The sequence below is a fragment of the Heloderma suspectum genome, chromosome 7 (genome assembly GCF_057233095.1).
Source record: "Heloderma suspectum isolate Gila_16-S chromosome 7, 16-S_ref, whole genome shotgun sequence".
NCBI classification, from domain to species: Eukaryota; Metazoa; Chordata; class Lepidosauria; order Squamata; family Helodermatidae; genus Heloderma; species Heloderma suspectum.
This window is the reverse complement of record NC_139464.1, coordinates 85,203,765-85,227,470: the sequence shown is the minus strand read 5'-3', so window position 1 is coordinate 85,227,470 and position 23,706 is coordinate 85,203,765. Positions and strand designations below refer to the sequence as shown.

Below are 23,706 nucleotides of genomic sequence, written 5' to 3'. Positions count from 1 at the left end.
AGTCCTTGGGGGTAAAGTATTGTTTTGAAGAAATGAAAAACTTCAACCAGAGCTGCAACATTAGTTAGAATAATCAACTAAGGGCACAATCCTATGCATATTTAGACGGGAAAAAGTCCTACAACTCCCAGCATGACTGGCTAGGGAACGCTGAGAGTTGTAGGACCTTTTTCCATCTAAATATGCTTAGGATTGTGCCTTAAAAATGTTTAATTGGCTAAGGAGGCATCCCCAATCAATCAAGTAGCAGATTTTTTAGGGAAACATATTTTTAAAGAAGTGCAAGTTTTAAAAGAGCATTCTCCCTTCCTTCACGTGCAGGGAGAAGGTGTCTTCACATATGATCTGACGTGTGTGTGCGTCATCTAAAGGAGTGGGAACACCTGGCTCTCAAGATGTTTTGACCTACAGCTGCCATCAGCCCTTGCCAGCATAACCACGGGTGAAGCATGATGGGAGTTGTAGGCCAAAACGTCTGGAAGACCCCAAGTTGCTCACCCTGATCAAAGTCAGAGAAAGTATGCTTCTTGCTGCAGAAATATTGTTTTTACACATATGTCTTTAGTTGGGTTGAGCCCTATCTTCAAGAGCCCTACCCAAGAACAGCATTTTGAATGCAAATAAACGGCAAAGTTGCCACTTTCTGAACCTGGCGGAGAGCATACCTTTACTCCAAGCTAAGAACTAACAATAGCATGACGTATCCAATATAGCTTCTGGTGGTTGACAACTCAACGTAATTAGATCAGTTGCATGACACCTGAAACCAAACTTTCTTTGGACTTTATTTACATATATTTTGCCAAGTAATGAAAGATAAACAGGACACGTACAGTGATCCATATGCTTGCAGAGAGCTGTGTTACAGTACTACTAGGAGGGCAAACTTTCAGATGGCTTGACTTTTAAAAATAATAATCCTCTAATGAGTTTCTTTGGACCAGAGAAAAAAACATGCATAAGGGTTTTGTCTGGTTTTGCAGGCAGTGGGCACAGGGCTGCAGCATCTGAGTCAACTCAATTATGTGGGAGGCACCTTCACAGTGTCTTTCCAAGGTTTGGTCTGGAAAGCAGGTTAATGTCAGGTTAGGATCAGGTATAGACAGGAAGCTTGGATAAGCAGAACAGGAATTCAGAAGGCATGCTGGTAGGCAAGACATGGTTGTTCAGGCAGGCATTTGGGGTGGGTTAGGGTATTTTAGAAAATGTTTTTATTGTAGAATTTTATTGTTTTAAACTGTTTTATTATGTGCTGTACATCGTCCAGAGTGGCTGGGTGACCAGCCAGATGGGCGATTAATAAATTCAATTAATAAATAAATAAGGCCAAGTCTGGAACTCCTTAGATCAGGCTTTGTAGTGTCTGAGCTTGGCATGGGGCTTCTATGAAAGGCTGGGTTGCAGCAGTGGCACTGCCTAGAAAGGTTGGATCATATCTGGCACAGCAAAGTCATGTCCGATGAGGCAATGTGTCGTCCAATAAGGCAAGGTCAGGTTAGGCAATGCAGGTTCCAAAAGGCCAGGCAGGATCTGTCAGGACCCTGAACAAATCACAGACTGAAAATGACCCATGAAGAACAGTTGTCTCAGCAACATGCAGAGGCCTTCTGCAGCCTTCCAAAGGCTGACAGGTCTGGACCTGCTGTTAACTCCACCCCCTCTGAGGACCTGTCTATTTCTTAAAAGGCAATTGTCTGTTTCTGCAGGCAATGTCTCCTACAGCATAGAGGTGGTGAGGATTGCATTGGGCAGGGTGGAGTGCCCCCTGAGTGGTAAAGCCATGCCTGGAAGGTCCTGGAGCAGCAGATGATGGGTTACTGGATGAAACCTCTTCCTCCTCTGAATCCTCCTCTGAGCGAGCATGGCCAATGATTAGGAATGGTGGGAGCTGTAGTTGAAAACATCTGGAGGCACCCAAGTAGGGGAAAGCTGATCTAAGGAGTTCCGGACAAGAAAATCTGGGATCAGGACTGTGGGGCAGGAAGGGAGGAACAAACTGGGAGCAGGCCCATAAAGGTATTGGAGCAAGCAGAAAGATAGGCAGATAACTAGTCATATTGACTCAAGTGTAAGCCAAAAACCTTATAAAGCACATAAGCTAATGGAGGAAATGGCTGCTTACCAATTTCACAGATGCACGAACTGGTTTCCTTTAGCAGAGACTGCAAGGTGAGAAGGACATGATATAATCTGACAAGTGTATCTGTGATCCCCTCGAATACTTATAGTCAAATACGCGCGCGCGCACACACACACACACTTATATTCAGTTCAGGCACAACAAGGTATTGCTGAAGGGAGATAACTGACAATTAAGTTAGCCCTTCCATTTATTGTCTTATTATTACAAACTGTTTGTTTGTAAATTACAAACAGTTAAAGGACTAAGATGCCATACAAACAGTTAAAAATATAAAATACAATACAAATAATTTAAAAGAATAAAATAAACTACAATACAAAACAACAAACAGCACAAGAATTGATAAAACAGCTATAAAAATCTACAACTGGGTCTCTAAAATGCCTAGGAGATAATAAAGGTCTCTGCCTGGCACCGAAAGGTGACAACATGGGTGCCAGGCAAACCTCTTTGGAGAGGCCATTCCATAAGTGGGGTGCCACAACTGTGGAGGCTCGCTTTCTTGTAGCCACCTGCTTCCTTTGGCAGGGGCACCCAGGGGAGCGCTTCCAAATATTCCCTAAAGGTGCCAGCAGGTACATATGCGAGGAGACGTTCCTTGAGATATTCTGGTCGCAAATGATAAAAAGCTATCAGCTTTAATCTTACCTCCCTCCGTCCCCTTGTCAATTTGATTGGAGTGAGAGGTGTTGCTATGTGACATTTTTATACGTGTAAGTGGATTAGCATAAGCAAGGTGGGAGCAGGATTCCCCCCCCCCCCGGAAAAAGGGAAACTTGTTTTTCATCACCTCATAAAACGGATGTTTGGATGATCACGTCGGTAAAAGAAGCCGCTGTGGGTTGTAGGGTAGGAATGAAGCCACTGCACCAGGTTCGGACAACACTCCAACCCACACCGCATCACAAGGAATTATGCAAATGATGGTCGCATGCACGAGGAGTGGGTGGGAGAAGCCACGGTGGCGTCTTTTGCCGATGTGATCATCCGAACCCAGTCATTGTATTTAGGCTGCAATCCTCCAGCCTGTCAGCTGGCCTTGGGCTATAGGATGGCAGTTTGTCATCCTGCTGCTCTGCTCGCAGGATGACAAACTGCAGGGAAGCTTGGGAGGCAGGGGAAAGCATTTGGGGGGCATCTTGTGGGAGGCTTTGGATCTACAGGATCCAAAGTCCTCTTGTTCCCATGGCATGCCACCAACAAGGGAGAAAACTGACACTAGTCCTGGAGCTGGCATAGTGATTTTGCCTCCCACTGGTGTCCCAGGGAGGGAAAATTAATTAATGAAACAGGAGGAGGGTGGAAAGGAACACCCTCTCTCTATCTGCTGTCATGGTCGGCATGAGTTGGAAGGGCCTAGGATTGATCTGTTCATTAACGTTTAAAAGAAGTCTTGGCCCTTTGGAAGTTCTGCAAAACTTCTAACAGTATGAACAAATGCTTATTGTCTGGTCTGATAAGTTTTTAAAATATGATTTGATTGATCAATTGGAAATAGGTCATTTATGTTTTTTGTAAGCCACCTTGAGGAACAATGGTCCACAATTTAGGGGTAAAATTAATATAAAATGAATAAATACAAAAAATGGAGCTCTTGATAGGTCCCAGGCATAGGTGCTGAAAGCCTTTTATTCAGTATTCTTCCTCTCAAATAACAGCCCTTGTTTGCCAAGGCAAATAATCCCTACGGTTCTTAGCCACATCTCATTGCTCATTATCCAATGTTATATCCTGGTCCCTGTGTACTGGCATCAAATTTTGAACCGCACCCAACTACACACACTTAAGGTAACCACCATAATGCTGTTTCACGTGTTCATTTGTCCTTCATGATCTGAGGACTTTTACTGTCAGGTATTTTTAGTCTCTGATCCAAGAAAATTTAGGGACTGATGCTGTAAAATGTGCTCCAGCAGGTTGTTTTTTGCTGGATATAAAGCAAAAATCACCTTTTCTAATAATCATCCTGCTGTGCACCTCATGCTCCTGTCCCGCTCAAGAAACAGGAAAAATTTATATAAATGGGACTTGGAAGTTAAATTAAGCTCATTTAAGCCATGTCAACAAGAGTGCCTCCATTATGGCTGATATGACCATATGATGCCAGTGCTTTGCCATCTGCACTGTCTTTCAGTCTGTATCTGGGCCTAGTTCTAAGTGGTGGTATAGCCTTTAAAGCCCTAAATGGCTTGATAATCTGTAGAATTGTCTCCTCCCATATAAACCTGCTCGGGTCCTAAGCTAATCTCGGGAGGCCTTTCACCAGGTGCCCCCACTGAATGAGGTGAGGCAAGTGGCTAGTAAGGAGAGGGCATTTCCAGTGATAGCGTCCCAGTTGTGAAATACCCTACCCACAAAGGCTCACCTGGCACCTACATTGTGGTCTTTTCAGTGCTAGGTAAAAACTTTTTTAAATTTTCCCCAGGCTTTTTAATCTGACAGTGTTGTAGTACTTTTTAAATCCTTTGCTCTAATGTTATCTCCTCTTGTTGGTTTAGTTTGGTTTTATGTTGTTGCTGGGTTGGTTTTTCTTCCTGTTTTAGACTTCATGTTTGCTTTTCTCATGCATCGAAGTACCAGGCTACAGAATTCGTTGTTGTTTTTGACATGCAGCTTTATCCTATCTCTGCTTCCTCTTCAGAGTGGTTCCTGTTGTATTTCTGCTAAATACAAATGATTTTTTATTTGAAGTGGGTGGGAATGACAGCAAAGCTGCTGCTAATTTCTTGTTTAAAGCTTTCTACTAAACAAAGCAGAAGCTGACCTGTCAGAGAATCAGGAGGAAATGTATACAAATAACAAACAAACAAAAACCCCTTTGCAGGAGCTGTCCAACAGGCTATCAGTTTTCCTCTAGATTGGAGGGAGGAGACGGAATGCTATTGGTGAACAGCAGACCACTCAGAAACTCACTGGCTTATAACAACTTTCCTTTCGCTAGCAACTCAGGCCAAATTTGAACCACTGAGCACTGACCTGGAGATGAAATGCTCCATATCCCATTACCAGACCCCTGGGCCATCTGGTTTCCCAGATTACAGCATACATGCAATATATTCACTATACAGTATCTTCTTACAACTCTGAAATTAGTATGATTTTAGCATCTAGAGGAATGCCCTTTTTGTTTAGTTAGTTACCCTTATCTGATTATCGCATAATGTGCAATCATTCGTGCGTGTGAGTGTGTGTGAGTGTGTGTATCTGTGTGTATGAGAGAGAGGATGGACTGATTATGGGAGGAGAAAAGGAGCCCCTGTGTTTAAAATGAAGATTCCATTTAGTGAACACTGACTGTATGTAAACTTATCGCTTCCTTTATACGTCCTTAAACTGCATTGTGATCCTAAGTTAGGATCAAAGCTTTGAGCTTTCCAATCTCCAGTTCAGAGACAGGGATTACTGTGGCTACTGGGCAGCAAAGAGAGGTTTCTCTGCTCCCAAGAGGTAAAGAGGTGTGGCCCCAGGAGCATGGAAACAGAACACTTCTGCCCATTTCAGAATTCCAGGCTGGCTGTGCTTGCTGCATCTGAACATCGGAGTTGCTTGCAGACGGTGCTCAGTGTGCTGGTGATGGGATTTCATATCCCATAGCCATCTTGATTAGCCTTTAGCTCAGGAATGTTTGCTAGTATCCTTGATTTCCACTCATCCACTCCAAAGGCCTTTCTGCAAGATCCTCCCCAAGTATGTGAACTGCTTAGGGATTTTATTATATTAAGTGGTGTAGAAATATTACAAATAAATAATTAAACCTACATTGGACCTCATTTTCTGTTCACCAATGAGTTAATGTACCTTGATCCTCACAACTAAGGAAAGATGGTTTGGGGGGTTTTTAAACACATAGTTGGCAATACTTTACAGAAAGTCCTGAACTTTTAATTTGATATCCTTTTGGAAAATGCATGGAAGGTGGTAGACAGAAGCCCTATTCAAGCTTTCTCTTAGTGGGTATAATCAATGCATGAGGAGAGCACTCCAGCTCCACCCCCTTCATTGTCACACGCGCTGGCCTCTACTTGTGGCGGGCGACTGTCTGAAGGGAAGAGCTTCCTGTATCCATGGAAAATCCTCCTTCTGGCTTGTGTGGAGAGCCTCCATGGATAGAGGAGGTTCTTGTCTTCAGACAGTTGCCTCTGCAAGTAGGGGGTGGCAGATACAACAACAGAGGGTGGTGGTGGAGTGCTAGCTCCTCAATACCCAGTAAGAGAATGCCTAAATGGGGCCTTAGGCTCTCCACAATGATGTGCTTGTGCTTTGAGAGCCAATGAGAGGTTATGCATTTCATTCTCTGAGTTGCCTGCTTGTGCAAACAACATAATAGGTTTTGGAAGCCCAAGAACTGCAGCTGTGACCAATATTTGTCATTTTACGGGCTCTAAAATGTGCCATCCAGAGTATTTGCCATCTCTGAAGTCCATGATATTCAGACTTTTCACAAATGACTTCCATGAGTGACTAAAGCAATCCTACTGAGAATGTAATGTTCAGAAACACTTAGGGCCAAAACAGACATTACTTTAAATCTGTGTCTAGCAGCTATGTCTTTTTTCATTTTTACTCTAAAGTAGGTTCAGGGCCCCCAGTCTGAATCTTAAAAGCCCCCCTACCCCCCACGCTAGGGTCCTGATCCAGATTGGAGAGGGGCCCTGTGCCTACTCTAGAATAAAAATGAAAAAAGACATAGCTGTAGGGTGGCCATGTGTCCTCTTTTACAGAGGACATTCCTCTATTTGTAGGGCTGCCAGAGGACTGTCCTTTATGTAAAGGCAACCTCCATCTGAAGAGCTGTTGTGTACAGTTCTAGTTTCAAGATAAAGAACCACAAGAACTGTTGCCCATCAACAACCAGCACCTGAAAAACAGACTTAACAGGCAGGCACACAGGTCAATTGGTCACAGTGTTCTGCACTATGGTGAGATGGACTATATTTCTATTGAAATTATAATAATTATTTCTAAAGCTGCAGCTATACATATAAATGATCATATGCAAATTCTATGCAAATCACTGTCCTCTTTTTTCTTCTTTTTGGATGATGAATTTCCTCTTTTTTTGGCAATTCAGAAGCGGACATCCTGTGTAGCTGCTAGACACACATTTGAAATAATGTCTGTTTTGACCCTTAATGTAGTGCTGTGCCGTAAGTTGTCACATTTTGACTCTTTTCACTCTCCCAGCAATAGTCAGAAGTGCGAAGACTTCAACTGTGAGTGCCAAGCTCAGCCAAATAAACACTTCTAAATGCTATAGCATGGGAAAGCCATTTTAGGTCACATCCCTGTAGCAATTGTTAACATGTGCTCTGGAATTGTGAGGAGTGGCACTTGAGAGGTCCTGATCCCTAACACTGATTGACTAATGGGAAGATTCACACTTGAGATGGCCCTCAGGTAGTGACCTCAGGAATGTATAAAGCTGTTGCCAGGATAACAGCTAGGCCAGATTCACATGTCAGTGTAAGCCAGCACCTCCATATGAAGACACCATGATTCCTGCTGTGATGGTGGCTAAAAAAAAAAGTGCTGCTGTCATTGTGAGAATTGGGTTGGCCACATATATATCACCCATCTGGAGGCACAGCTTAACACCCCCGGGCAAGTTCGTCCATCCGATAGACTGCTGGTGACCTCTCATAATTCCGAGGTGATTGCATAGATGCCTCCTCATTTGTGAATTTGCCCTCAGAAGGGTGACAGTTGTATATTTGAGATAACATTTGAGAAGCACAATTGCTCATGGTATCAATTTGAAAAACATTATTGTAATAGTTACTAAAGTGAAAGAGTTGTCCCAGTAGCATTAAAAAAAACCAGTGTTCAAAGAGTTGCTGTCATTTTTCCTCATGTTATTTAGTTATCTGTTTGAATTTTTCTGTAAAGTCGGAAAAAAATAAATTTTAGTTTAGTTTTCCCTTAACCTTTTTAAAAAAGTGTATGCACTTTATGGCTTAAATCTGCAAACTACCTAGCCCAGAAATAGTCTCATTGAGGTCCCATTAATGTCTGTGGATATGTTCCGAAACCACATTGAATACTTTTTGTAACATCTTTATAACATAAAATGCCACTGATTTTTTACTTGAGGCAAAAAAACAAAAAACAAAAAATTCAACCCTGCAAACCTGATGATAACGAGAGTATTGTTCTGCATTTCTTTGTAGTTGGAAATGGAGAAATCGCAGTTGCAAGCACTTGAAATGGAACATAAGAAGCTATGTACTCATCTTGAAGAGGAGCGTGGCAAGAATAAACATGTCGTATTGATGCTAGTGAAAGAATGTAAACAGTTATCCAGCAGAATTGTCGAAGAGACCCAGAAGTTGGAAGACGTCATGACAAAATTTGAGGAGGAAAAGAAGAAAGCCAGCGAACTAGAGCAATCTCTTGCCACTGAGAAACAACGGAGCACACAAATGGAGGCCCAAATGGAAAAACAGCTTTCTGAGTTCGACACAGAAAGGGAGCAACTGCATGCCAGGCTTGGCAGAGAGGAAGCGCACACTGGTGATCTCAAGGAAGAGAGGGAGAGGATGAAAAAAATGATTGAGCAGCTGAAAAAGGAAAACGACAGTAAGTTGCATCATTCCCTCCCACGGAGGAACAGAGACAGAGGTTCTGTTTCTGTCTCTGTTGGGACAGAGGGACCAGCTTTGAGAACACTTGCCTGTCAGACAGATGCAGCATTAATAGATGGTGGAACCGAAAGTGTTAGGAAGTTGCCTTTAACTGTACCTATAAAGCCTTCTGCTATCAACCCGTTGCTGTCTGGCCACACAAAGATGAACGTATGTGCCAATGCATCATTCGTGAAGCCCGTCATCGACAGACATTCTTCCTGTAGTGACCTGCTCCTGTCCCCCACAACTCCCATTCTGACTCAAAGCCAAAGCAGAATTGAGGAGAATGGACCAAGCATGTCATCTGACTTAACAAGTCTGCCTTCTCCTTTTCCAAATAGCATTGCTTCCTCTCCAGCGCCCAGTATAGCACCTCAGAACTACTTGCAAGCTTCAACTATGCACTCTCCGCATTCTCCATCCACCAGCACCACCGGGCATCAAGGTCTGAATCCACGTGTCCAGGCAGCTAGATTTAGGTTTCAGACCAACGCTAACGACCAAGACCAAAATGGAAATACTACCCAAAGCCCTCCATCAAGAGACGTGTCGCCCACGAATCGAGACAACCTAGTTGCCAAGCAACTAGCTCGGAATACTGTCACCCAGGTCCTTTCGAGATTTACAAGTCCTCAGGGCGCTGCCCCTGGACGGCCAGGAATATCACATTCAATAGACGTTGGCACTTATCCTCCCCCAGTCGGTAGAATGGGTTTAAAGACTCCCAGTGTGTCGAGGATTGACAGAGGGAACCCTCCGCCCATTCCTCCCAAAAAGCCAGGCCTTTCACAAACGCCTTCTCCGCCGCACCCACAGCTTAAAGTAATTATGGATAGTGGTCGTTCCCCTAACGTAGGTGCCAAAACTGAGGGCAAAACCCTAGTTTCTCCTCCTTCCAGTTCACATCAAGGAATCAGGGTAATAAATGAGGAGGTTATTTCTAAGTCCTCACCTCAGCTGCCACCAAAGCCAACAATAGATATATCTGTGGCATCTGCAGGCTGTGCCATACCAGCCATGGCCACGTCTCAGGTGGGTGCCTGGCCTTACCAATCCCCTGGACTGAGCCAACCTGCATGTTCAGAAAGTTCCTTTGTCATTCCCACCACCATTGCCTGTAGCTCCTCCATAAACCCTATTAGTGCTTCATCCTGTAGACCATGTGATTCAGACAGCCTACTGGTAACAGCATCAGGTAAAGGGATTGTTGATATACTCCTAAACTCTGTCCCTCTAAGAATGGTCTTCTCTGTCACTACTTTGCCATATATTTTCCCTCATAGCTTTTCTCTTCCCTAAATTTGTTTTGCCTTTTTCTTCTCGTTCTTTTGTTTTTGTTTGTTTTGTTTTGCAAAGTTTGAATTTCCATTTGCATTCTTTCTAAGTTTCAGGGGTATGGGAAATCCATTCTGTTTCACATAATCTGGATTTTTTATGTGAGTCCATAAATTACTTGATGTTTTTTCAAAGAAAAAATGTGTATAAAAAATTTCTCCTTGCAAGATAGATACTCTTACGATTAGAATGAATCTTCATTATGTCTGATTCCATTATTCTTTCCCTACCTCCATTTTCCAAGGGCCTTCTTTTATCAGGTAAACCAGTTTCAGGACAGAAGAAGGGGAAGAGTCTGTTTAAACCTTTCCTTCTCAGCTGTTTGTCCACTCAGTAATCCTTTCTCCCCTCCCTATCCACTGCTTTTCTTCCCAAAAGGTAAAGAGCTACAGCCCCCTGGGGGTTTTATATCTCAGTGTAAAAGGTGGCAAATATTTGGGAAAGAACGAGTTAACAGCCACCCTTCCCTCCTCCTCTACTTAATATTTATTAGCTGCTTTACCTAGTAAAACACACTTTGAGTTATTATGATTACCACTACTGCTACTACATCCAACCCTTCAGGTGCAAAAGCACCTCTCAGGACAGCTTACAGCATTTAAAAACAGCCATTTCATCAACAGTATTTTAAAAATCAACTAAGGAGGCAGCCTCAGCAGTTAAAACCAAGACATAAAAACATGACTTGCCACATATAGCAAAAGCCTGCCAGAAGAGAACAGTGATAAAGGCAGGCCAGCTGCACTTCTTGGGACAAGGGTTTCCATCATCTGGGTGCAGCCAACGAGAAGGTCCTCTCACTCCTATGGAACTACACAGTGCAGCCATGTCTTGGGGTGATGGGAATTGTAGTCCAACACACCAAGTTGGGGAAGGCTGATGTAGTCTGCAGTTTCACCATCATTGCCATGCATGGGAGGCTACAACCACAAACTCTTCTAGACATGGGGATCTTCCACTACCTTGCCAGGTTCAATGAGGTATTTCAGAACTCCCTGGAAATAAGGTGTCATTAGGGGTTGCTTCCACTCAGCTTCTGAGATCGTTCTAGGAGTGGCTTCTCCAAGGCCTCTCTTGTGAAACCAGATGACTACAGTTAATCTTAAAATGGTTAGCCAAGTTTTAACTTTAAAAAAAATGACTGAAGGTATTTAGTTGGTTTTATTTATGGAGGTGTTTTCTTTTCCTCTCCTGTAGTTCCACTGGTTAATTGTGTGTGTGTGTTTTTCTGGGCCATTGCACAATTGGGTGTTGTTCAAGAGTGAGGCTTGGCAGCTGGAGGGACAGGGACAAGCAGTTCACATTTAGGCCAGCTGGTCTGTAGTGCCCTGAAGTATTCCTGAAAGATGCTGAGGACAGTTGATGTTTGATTTGCCACAATCTGGTTTATGTGTTGCTTTACTCTTTGGTCCAGGGATGGGCAACTTGTGGCCCTCCAGATATGTTAGTCTACAGCTTCCATCAGCCCTAGCCAGCATGTAGCCCATAGTGAGGATGGGAGTTGTAGGTCAAATATCTGGAGGGCCACCAGTTACTCATCCCTGCTTTGGTCAATGTTCTAATAGAATCATGCAGTCCCATACTTAATGCTAGTGGCTATGTGAGTGGGCCTCCCTTGTCTTTGAACTGAGAGTCACATTTGTCATCAGCTGTTATGCTGCTGACACCCCTCTTAAGTAAGAATACAGATACCAGCATTTCAGTCCTGCAAAGGACTGGACATATCCACAAGAACCAGTTTGATATTATACCAATACAGAGAGACCACTGAAAAGAACTATTGAGATTGTTAGAAAGCCATTGATGAATTGATTGTGATTCTGATTATGGCTGTTTTTTATGTTTCAAAACAGTCAGTAGAGTTTTATTTATTTATTTTGCCATTTATATCCCAACTTTCTATGATAAAGTCACACTCAAGGCAGCTTTGAGTTTGCTTTGGTTTGATATAACTAGCAGAGGGTAACTTAACTTCTAGAATTCCTCTTTATCAATTAATAGTAAAATGGTTCACCTATTAACTCAGTCTCCGTTTGTATGGGATGGCATTGTTATACTATTGCCCTAGTAATATATTACCTTTCTTATAGTGGTGTATTCTCATTTCACAAAGGACTAATTATTCGAATGGGAGTAAAGAGAGATTAAAATGCTGGAGGAGCTCCTGTGGTACATCCTACTGGATCCACCTGGCAATACATTTGCTTTTAAATAAGCGTTCCCCAACATGGTGCCCTCCAGATGTTCTGGACTACAACTCCCAGAATTCTTGACCATTGACCATGTGGGCCAGGGTTGACAGGAGTTTATTTATTATTTATTCATTTACTGTATTTCTATACCGCCTTTCTGAAGCCAACCAAGGCAGTTTAGAGAAATGTTACAGAATCAAAAACATAGTAAAATATTTAAAACTACTTTAAAAATGGTAACAACCATAGGAACCAGAACAACAATTTTAAAAGCCATGTTAAAAAGAGCTCAGATCCAAAACATCTGGAGGGCACCAATTTGGGAAAGGCTGTTTTAAATTATTCTGACTCTTTATTGTCATCATCTTAGGAGACACGTTGCTTTAGCTTATATAATTAACCTGGTAAGACATCTCTAGGATATTTTTCTATAGGCAGTCTACATTAAAGCAACATTGTTTGCTTCCAGGCATTGGATACTGGCTCCCTCTGTGAGGCACTTCACACATGCAACAGCACCACAGAACACCCATTGTACTATCTTATGCCACTTTGCTCATACCACAGTACATAGAGTCACAGGAACACAGGAAGCTTCCTTATACCAGGTCAGACTGATTGTCCATGTAGTCTTCATCTACTCCAGGGGTCCCCAATGCGGGTGCCTCTCCACCCGCAAGGTCAGACAGAAGCGCTTGCCAAATTATTTTTCCCCTCTGCAAGTGGGGAATGGAATGCTCCATTCACTTGTACGGGATGGGGGAAGTCCTCTTTGCTGAGAAATGGCTGGAGGGGAGGTCAAAGTGTACCTTGGGGCAACAGGTTCCTTGACAGGGGCAGAGCTTTGTCCCCCCACCCCACCCAGCCCCAGCTGATTTTCAGCAGGGAGTTTTTTCACCACCTAAAAAAACCTATGGAGCAATTCCTCATAGGCTTGTGTGAATGAAAAAGCCCCCCTGGCAAAAATTAGCTAGAGGAGAGGTGAAATTCACCCCTCTCCACACCAAGGGCCTTTGGGGCAACAGGGGGGATTTTTTGGCAGAGGGGGGTCTCTCACCCCATGCAAATGAATTGCGAAATTGCTCTATTCAGTTGCATGAAGAGAGGGGGAAAGAAAGGAAAGGAAAGGAAAGGAAAGGAAGGAAGAAAGATGGAGAGAGAGAAGAAAGAAAGAAAGAAAGAAAGAAAGAAAGAAAGAAAGAACAGAGAGAGAAAGGGAGAGATAAAGAGGAGGCAAATGGATGGATGGAAGGAAGGAAGGAAGGAAGGAAGGGAGAAAGAGGAGCCAGAGAGAGAGAGAGAAGTAAGTGGAGTCAGAGTGTGTGTGTGTGTGTGTGTGTGTGTGTGTGAGAGAGAGAGAGAGAGAGAGAGAGAGAGAGAAGCCAGAATCGGTAGCATACACAAACAGAGTGCACATTCATGTACACAGAGAGAGAGAGAGGGAAAAGGGGGCACTCCTAACATTTTCATGATTCCATCCCACCCAGTAATCAATTTGTGGTGGCACCCAGGGCATTTTTTCAAACTGCCAGATGTGCCCACAGGCCCCCAAAGGTTGGAGACCCCTGGTCTATTGTGACTGGCAGCTGCTCCCCAGGGCGTCAGGAAGATATCTTCCACATCACATCGTACCTGATCCTTTTAACTGGAAATGCCAGGGATTGAACCTGGGACCCTCTGCATCCAAAGCACGTGCTCTGTCATTGAGCTATATGGTCCCTGCATAAACAAGAAGCAGGGACCCATAGCCATACATGACTATGGGAAAGGACAGGCTACAGTGGATAAGGACTCTAGTGGGGCTTGCAGTCTTCTTGGCCTTCAAAAGTGCCACTCAGGTCACCAGCATGGCTGCAGTCCTGGGCAGCCCACGTGTGCACATAATTTTGGTTAACCCAGGAATTCAGCATGGTCATGAGCATATATGACCAAGGCCAAGAAATGAAAAGGGCACAACTACATATGTGAATTGGTCCTGACTGTGTTTATAAAGTAATCCAAACGCAAAAGTTTTGACATGCCGCTGTCATGCAGTACAGCCAGCTGTAAGTCCCAGCTGCATTCAGCATGGTTCCCTTCCCAACCGTAGGGTTTATCATGGAAGCGCAGTGGAGTCCATCCTAAGGTTATGCCAAATCTTGGATGTCCCGGGTCGAAGATTGCCAGATTCAGTCTACCCCACATATATGGCATCTGCATAAGCAGTCCAAGGTGTGATCATGGCTGTTGCTGCTTGAATGCAGTGGAGCTTGTTCAGTAAGTGAGGCTGTGCAGTCAGGTCCAAGAGAACAGCAGGTGCGGCCTGCCAAAACTAAGGGATGCCAATGTGTTGAGTGTGGTTGGTGATGTGCCCAGCTACATTCAGCATGGTTCCCACCAGGAAGGTATCATTGAAAATGTACATGGAATTGGGTGAGGGCATTGCCAGTAGTAATACTGACTGTACAGTATTTGCTGTCTGGCCTCCTCCCATCATTACCAAATTCATTTCTGACTTAGAAGCAAACAAGAAAGAAAAAAGTAATGCAGGCCATTTGTGCTTCTTTACACATTGGTCAGTAACACATAGAGATGTCAGAGAAATCTGCAACGGAATCAAGTGAGTTCAGACTTTCATGAAGCTGACCCATGGATTCCACAGTGGACCAACTTTTCCCCTGTCAGGCAAATTCTGTAGACTTGCAGACCATTTTTCTAAACTTCAGGAAATTCGTGCAAATTTCATCACAGAAAAATATGCAAAAATAAAAAATGGCCAAAAATGCTCATTTCCTCCATATGACAAAGCGTGACAATGCGCATTTGGGAAGGGGGATTTGCACATTTTGTGATAATTTTTACATGTGCGAATTTGCATGATTTGCATTTTGCATATGCAAATTTGCACAAACTCAGAAACTTTAAAAAAATCAAATTCTGTTGATGGGGAGACAATGTAACATAAGGCACCTGACAACACGTAAAACACAGAATGCATTTTACACAATCCCTTCATCCCTAGTAACACATGACCTGGCTATTGGATTACCCATGACCTGGCTATTGGATTACCCATCACCTGTGGACCATTTTTATGGAAATTGCTTAGAAGACATCAATCATTAGCCTTCATAATTCAACTCTCTTAAGGCCAATGACTATCCATTGGGTTTACTATCTAGGGGAACAGAAGTATGGGTTTTAAAATGGCTCTGAACAATTGAATTTCCCATGCCCTTGGGATGATCCATTTCTTTTTCTTTTTAGCTTTGCTCTTTTTTAAAAAAATCACTTTTCAATCAACATATGGTTTTATTTGGTTAATTCAGATATGATTTATCTTTTGTATGTGATTTGCTTGTAACATGAATGGGGTACAGGAGAGGTTGGTAATGGACTCTGAAATTAACCATCTCCACAATCTGAAGCTGATGCCAGAAGCTGTTTCCCCCCCCACCCCCATTCCTTCCATCTTTCATCACTGCATGCCCAACACGCTTTCCCAGATGCTTCATATTTGCTAACTTTTGCATATGAAACCACAAAGCTTTCTCATGTTTCCTCATTTTATTATGCAATTTCCTCAGTGAATACAAATCTGTTCTACTTCCTCGTGAGATCTTTGAAATTGGTGCAGATCCGACATTATGCTTAAACACTGGAATTTGCATATTAAATATGCAATGCAACTATTATTGCTTTGGGGGGGGTTGGATATGTGGTGTTTTAGAAGGCTTTTCCTCCACGTGGGGCTGCTTTACATGTTAAGTCTCTACATGGATCTCCTCTTCCAAAGACTCATACATGCAGTGATATTTGTGTGCATGTGTGATTGTCGCATGTAGTAATCTACATGTGGGTTTTGGGGTCTTACCCAAAATTGCTTTCCAGGCTACAATCCTGTTATTTGTAAAGTGGTTCATAAAGAAGAGAAAATTTAAGCTTTGCTAGAAAAGTGAATGCAGTATTAATACTATCCAGATACACAGTAAACCACTTTATCTAATATCTGTATTACTGGGGAAAAACGTCTTGCAATAATTTAAAGCCAAAATGACATTTTCAAGAGCTTTAGTCCCAGACTGGCTTTGCCTATGTTTGTAGCCATTGCCAAAGTCTTCCCAACTTTCCCTTCCAACACACATCTGAACAATTACAAATGCCATCCCATAATTTGATTGCTAAATAAGTGTTAAACACACTACTTATTGTTGGAGGTTCATCGCTTTCCTCCATTCTCCGCCTCCCACCTGACACCCAAAGAAAAAATAGTGTTCAGAATTGCATGGAAATAAGAATTTAGAGCCAAGGACTCCTTCTATTTAGCCATGACCGACTAGCTCTGGTTCAGTAAACATGCTCCTTAATTGGGTTTGTGACTGGCTGTGATGACAACTGATCTATCAACCTTCCTGCCACACCTGCAGCAGGTTGCTGCTAGATCTGTTTGGTGAGCTTAGAAAATAGCAATATGCAAAATAGGCTTACTTCAATACTAGCCAGTTTTTTCTGCAATTCCCCATCACCTGTTAGCTCACTTTTTAAGGAGCATCCAGGTGATGTCATTGTCAGTCCATTGCGTTCAAGTGTGTCCTCAGTCCTGATCTTTGGTGATTTGAGGATGGTGTAATAAAAGGCATAAACCTGGCTAGCGTGGACAGGCAAAGCACTATTGAGGCTTTTAAGGCCTCCTATGCCTTTCATTAAACACTTCTGTTTGCATTTTCAACCAGTTTAATTGCTTCCTGATGAGCATAGTTACGGGCAGTAAAGATGAAAGCCCTCTTAAATGCCCCTTAAATAGCTTGTCTTAATTTCCCCAATATAAGTTCTGTTCCTGTGCATCAGGGGCACTTTAGTTACTGCTCTCCGGTTGTTATTTTTTCTTTTCATGTTTAGAGAGCGAGCACACACTATTTCCAGTGATGGCTGGTGACTCTAGTTCCGGAGGGGAGTGATTCCATTCAGGGTTTTAGTTACATTCCTATTTTGGGAATAAGGTTCAGCACCTTAGATAGCACCTTTAGTGTTTTGGCTGGTGGTGACTAAAACCCGGAATGGAAGCATAGCCCTTTTGGAACTTGAGTCACCAGCTGCCACTGACTACTTGACTAATGAAAGAAAAGAATAAGGAGAATTGGTAATTAAAGCCTTCCCTCACCCCCTACGGGAACAGAAACGGACACTTGGACAATTAATAAGAGGTTATTCTTCATTAATCCAGCACCCATGCTCATTACAACGCAATAACGTGGGCTGAACCTACAAGGAGAAAACTTAATTAACGTTGCTAGAAATGTTTGTTGAATGGGATTTACTTCTGAGCAAACATTGCAAGAGGATCATGGCCATGGGGAAAGCATTGCTGGATAATTCAGTGCTATATTACATGCTTGGCTGGAATGTCCATTTTAATTCTCCTTCTAGCTAACTGAGGAAAAGCAATGCCCAAGTTAAAAGACTCTAATGTGGAACCAACCTAAGTTAAAATACAAAGGTTACTGTCATCTAGATTTTACTTTTTTGTTTTGTTTACCATTCTGCTTCATCTATCTTTTCCATTAGTCATAATCATAATTTCAAACTGTTTGAATTTTTATTTTCTTTATATGATGCTCCTAAAGTCTTACAATGGTTTGTAGTTCTTTAGATTAAAAAAACCCATGTGGAATTGAAACTAAGTAGCTCTTTAGCTTTCCTTTCCTTTTTTCACTTTCTTTCCTTTTATGATAATTCAAAACTTTCTGTAATAGTCTGCCCTGCATGAACTCGATGAAATGCCATTGAAACTAGTATGAAATTGATTCATCATATGTTTTAATTCACAACATACCAATATTTAATCAGAGCTGACCCTTTTGTTAAGGACTCGTTGTGGCTGGCCATAGGTGCAGCAAACAACTAGGCTGCTGTCCAGGGCGACCAAGAAATCTAAGCTTGGTTCCCTCTACCTGCTAGATGCATCATCATAAGATAGCCTAACCTTGAGGCCTCTTTTGGACTATTGCCTACAGCAGGGGTGTCAAACCTCAGGCTTGTGGGCCAAATCCAGCCTGCCTGGGCCCAAACCAGTCCTCCCTTCTCCTTTCCCCTGACCACCAATCGTTTGATGGTTTCCTGGGCTTTACACATCCCCCCCCCCTTCAGTTGAAATGCCTCTATTAAGGCTTAGTTATTGGCAGTAAGAGCTTTAGGGCGCGATCCTATGCATGTTTAGACAGAAAAAAGTCCTACAACTCCCAGCATGCCCCAGCCAGCATGGTTGGCTGGGGAACGCTGGGAGTTGTAGGACTCTATTTCTGTCTAAATATGCATAGGATCGCACCCTTAAACTAAAATATGTTGGTATTTTTGACCCCGCCCCTTTTTGCCTTCGGCCCTGCCACCCTTTGCCATCAACCTTGCCTACCACTGGAATGTGGCCCCAGAGAGCATCTCTGATATTGAATTTGGCCCTTGGGCTGAAAGAGTTTCAACACCCCTTGCCTACAGTATAATATTCTCCATATTTAACCTGGGCTGTTCACCCCTTCTTCTCTAGAAAGACCCCCGGGTTAACATGAACTAATTTGTGGCAATGCGGTTTTGGGCAAGGGGGAAGGAAATTGGTATTGCCCGTAGTGGCAAAAGAGTGACCCCAAGGTAACTCAAGAAACCATCAAGTACCATCAAGAAAATAAGGACGCCCCTGCTGTTACTTTACTGCCCATAATCTGCTCTCCTTTTATCCTTTCTGACCCTCCTGTTCTTTTTCCCACCCCATGCCCACTGCATTTGTCTTCTGCATTTAATGAGCCTTGTTGCCCATTTTCAGTCCTTCGATGCCTCCCTGTTGGCCCTCTTGTTAATTCTTACCCTCTTTAGCCAGGAGAGACTGCTGTCACCTTTAAATATGCCACGTGCACACCATCTTTAATGACGTCCTGTAACACTGATGTGTCAGTTTGCTAAAATTTGATTATAGGCATGGCAACTATATATATAGTTAGTTAGTTAGTTGGTTAGTTAGTTAGTTGAAAATAAAAAGGTAAAGGTGTCCCCAACCATAACTGAGATGAGAATACAATAGTAAAGTACTTCCTACACTGAAAAGGCCATAGAAATGATAAATTATAATGCAAGCATTACCGGGTATGGTACTTTACTTACTAAATTCATGACCATTTTAATTTATAGTGTGAGGAGTTACTGCAAACGGAATGTTACTCAATAAGGGATCCATTTGGGATTTCTCTTTTTCAATGGGCAATTCACACTTACAAGCATCTCTATATTTCAATCCTCTTTTCTATTTCCTTTTGCAGCCATTTGATCAAGGAAGAGTTCACAAAGTCTTCCACACCCTATACAGCAAACTTCATGCCCTTAATAAACTCTCCTCTAAAGCTGCTAACATCTGATACCAGGAATGTTTAACCAAGATAACTCCTATGATTTTCTAAAGTTCTGCTCTGCCAGTTGCCTTTCTTACTGGATGATGTGGAAGTTTCTGCCAGTAATTTTGATGTAATTCACTAATAAGTGTTCTATAGCCCTTCTTAAAGAAACACAACAGAAACTGCAGCGCTGCCAACTTAAAATGATGCTGTGCAGTGTTTAGGCCAGCTGAGGAACTAGTAGGCATCGATCCCAGGGCCTCTAATCACCTGTCTGAGTTTTAAATGCACTTTCAACTAAAATGTTTGCCATATTTTGTGTTGATTTAAAGTAAAGTTCCTTAACAGAGAGAGTGTTGATAAGACATTCACTTAGCACATTTTTTAAAAGGGGCATAGTCATATTTAAATTTATCACAATCCTCTTGTTAATTTTACCTTACGTTAAAGCCAGAATAACTATGAGCTGGCTGTTCAATTTAATAACTATTTTTTAAAAAAAAAATCTGGACTATGGCAACTGGGTAGAAAGTTTCATGAGTGTTTCCATATGTTTATCTGCAATATTAAGTATCTGTTTGGTTTTAGTAAACAGTGAAAATAACTTTTCATGGTTGTGTGTGACTTTAATTATCTTTGGATGCAACGTTTAAAAAAACACATTATCAGAGTTGTGTTAAATGTTTATTGGTGCTGCAATGACAGAGAGTCTGTTTCTTTGTGGAACATCATTTAATGGCTCGCAAAGTGTGCAGCTGTAACTGCTTCTTGTGTGTTCTCTCTAATTGATGTTGCTTTTAACTCGCAGGCTGGTCTCCCTCCCTAACCCCTTTATTAATGAGTGGTGGTCCTGTCCCCCTGGGTGGCAGGCCCACCCTTCTTCACCAAGCTGCTGCCCAGGGAAATGTCACTTTATTGTCAATGCTGCTTAATGAAGAAGGTCTGGACATTAATGATTCCTGTGAAGATGGCTATTCTGCCTTGTATTCTGCTGCTATGAATGGACATACAGGTATGGGGTTTGCCAGAGATGTTACTTTATTACCAGCGTGTATATATTCTTTTGTAGTTAAAGTAGAGGTGAGTGAGAAATTTGTTCTGTCGAGACTTTATGCAAATTTACCAAATTTGCAGCTCCACAGCCAATAAATTAGTTGAGAGAATGCACATTATTCTGAGCTTGGTGATGCAGTTTGTTGCGGGCGGGGAGGCACACCAAAAATGTACATATTAGTGGAAGGTGTGCACAAAATGCATGTATCAGAGAAAAGTGCACACAAAATGGCATTACATCGATGGAAAGTACTTGAGAAAATGTGTATATTTGAAAAATATGTGTATTTGGGGGAAAATGCACACACAAAAAGTGTGGATTTCCATGTGGGACAGAAAGAGTTTAAGCTTGAAAATCTGACAGTCTCAACGAGAATGAGATTGACAGATCCATCCATCCATATGTCAATGTAATTAACACTGCAGTCCTATAGATGTCTACTCAGATGTAGGTTGTTCAATGGGGCTTACCCTAGGTAAGTGGGTATAAGAATGCACTGTTAATGTGATATTTACTGATATGCCCTTGACCTTGAATTGTGGAATGATGTGAAGAAAGCAATATCGTTAGTTAATATCAAAGCAGCACTGAGAAATTTCAAAACAATGTAAGCAAACAAAAGCTTGTTTGCGCAAATAATTTTGATCCCATCTTATGCATGTGCGCACTTGCATATACAAAGCATGCTAGAAGGAAGGCTAAAAATAGTCCGTCTAAAGGCTGGCATAATTTGGTCTGAAGCTTAATAGCTGTCGTTGCTTCTGCCTAACAAATAACAAAAGCAAGCTTCGGTGAACACACAATATGTTAGAAATGGGCAATTGCCTAGGACCTGTCAATGGGCTATCATGACAGCAAGTTGGAAATGTTCTCAAAATGAAGTATATTAGTAATGAATTCAGTATGTTATTTGTGCCAGTGAGGATTAGGTGGTTACCATGAGATCCAGGCTCAACTTCCTGGTCAGACACTATTTTCACTGAGTCACCTTGGGCGAGTCACACTAACTCTTAACTATATCTCTGCTTGACAGGGATTGTTGTAAGCCTGAAATGCTTGGAAGGGCAGGAGAAAACCTTCTTGTTATAGGAACCAGTGCAGATCCTACACAGCCCGATCTTGCAGCACTGGGAGTCACTTGTGGGCATTACGATTTCTGCACAGATACAAGGGGACAAGGCTATTTTACTTCACAGAAAATCCTACATAGAAGGTTGGGTGACTGTGCTTAATGGGGTGAGGTGCAATGAGGGGGATCCCCAAAAACCAGCCAGAGGCACCTTCTGTGGGCGGACCCTTCTGTTCTCAGAGGCTGATCCTGGACCCAACTCCATGTCTTTAATTTAATTTACCCACACACCACCACCCAAAGGATGTTGTCTACTGGGAGGTCTAAGAACTAAATCCAACATTATGCTGGTGGAAAAATTACAGGAGTCGGCATTGTTCCGCTAACAGTTGCACGACCACTAGCAGAACCACTAGCAGAATGAGCACAAGCAACCTAATGAAGTTCACCTAATGAAGTCGTAATGGCTTGTGCAACTGCTTGTCGAATGGTTTGTGCAATGACTTGGGCAATTGCTTGCGCAATGAGTTCCAGAACAGGTTGCACAATGCCTTATGCAACACCTTGAGCACATGGAATCAAAGTATTGGCTTTGACCCTTGCACAAGGATAAAAAGGGAGTTTCCACAAAGGGGAGAAGCCTTGCGCTAGCGGAATGACACCACTGGATGCAGCCATAACTATGAAATAAATGCATACATGCATATCGCTCACAGAAGCAGTAGGCCCTGATCAGCACATAGGCATGCTCACACTGGGCCCGTGTGCACAAAAGATGTGTCTCACCCAGATCTCACTTGGGATCAAATGCTGTGGACACGTTTATCGACTTTGATCAGAAGGTGCTTAGAAAGCAGTTTGGTGGTTCAGTGGGGAAGGCTACGGCTGAAAGGGTAACATAAAACGTAAAGAAGAGACATGCTGGATCAGAACAGCTAGTCCAGGATCCTGTTCCCCACAGTGTTCGACCGGATACCTCAGGGAAGCCCGGAAGCAGGACAGGGAGGCTATTGCTCCCCACACTGCCTCTGAACCTGGTGGTTGCACCTAGCCATTATGACTACTAGGAGTTTGATAGACTTTTCCTTTACCAGTTTCTCTAATCTCCTTTTAAAGCCATCTAAGCTAGTGGCCATCAACACATCTTGTGGCAGCAAATGCCAAGGACCCCGCCCCTTCCACCTGGCCACTGATAATTTGGTAGTTCCCCGGCTTTTGCACAGTTTTTTCCCTATTCCGAAAGTTTGAAATGCCTCTCCTGAGGCTTGGTTACTGGCAGTAAGAGCTTTACGCTACAGTAGGCTGGGATTCTTGGCCCCACCCCCATTGCCTTCGGCCCCGCTCGCGCCGGAACACAGCACAGGAGAGTGAAATGCAGGCTTGGTTACTGGCAGTAAGAGCTTTACGCTACAGTAGGCTGGGATTCTTGGCCCCACCCCCATTGCCTTCGGCCCCGCTCGCGCCGGAACACAGCACAGGAGAGTGAAATGCAGGCTTTGGGCTGAAAGGGGTTCTGCGCTCTGCAATACATACATATTTGGGGCAAGTCCCATTAAACAGTTTTCTTATCTGCACTGTTAAATGAGCTACTGAGTGGGTAGAATGTGTTACCCTATATTAACAAATAAATAAGTTTGCCAAGGTGTCTGATTTTCAGACCTTATTCTTCTCTTTTCCAATATATGCATCCATCAGCCTTTGTGTTTTCCAACTCTTAGATTGTGTAAGATTGCTGCTGACTTCAGAAGCACAAGTTGATCCTGTTGATAAAAATGGCTTTACACCCTTATGTTCAGCAGTTGCTCAGGGACATTGCAAGTAAGTAACATGCCAATTATATATCCCCCCCCCCATGTAAAAACTCCTTGTGCTTCTTAAATATTACACTTGAGGGTGTATAAACAGTGAGAGCGAGAGGATGCAATAAAAGGCCTG

At 42.8% G+C, this 23,706-nt stretch overlaps 1 protein-coding gene across 1 annotated transcript in view; it reads left to right on the top strand.

Annotated features, from left to right (window-relative positions):
• Positions 1–23,706, top strand: part of CTTNBP2 (cortactin binding protein 2) — a 125,698-nt gene that overhangs the window by 45,877 nt on the left and 56,115 nt on the right. The window contains exons 4-6 of the mRNA XM_084810823.1: positions 8,311–9,961; positions 20,457–20,660; positions 23,490–23,589. Of these exons, the coding sequence (XP_084666949.1) occupies positions 8,311–9,961; positions 20,457–20,660; positions 23,490–23,589 (1,955 nt within the window). The remainder of the gene's footprint in view (positions 1–8,310; positions 9,962–20,456; positions 20,661–23,489; positions 23,590–23,706) is intronic.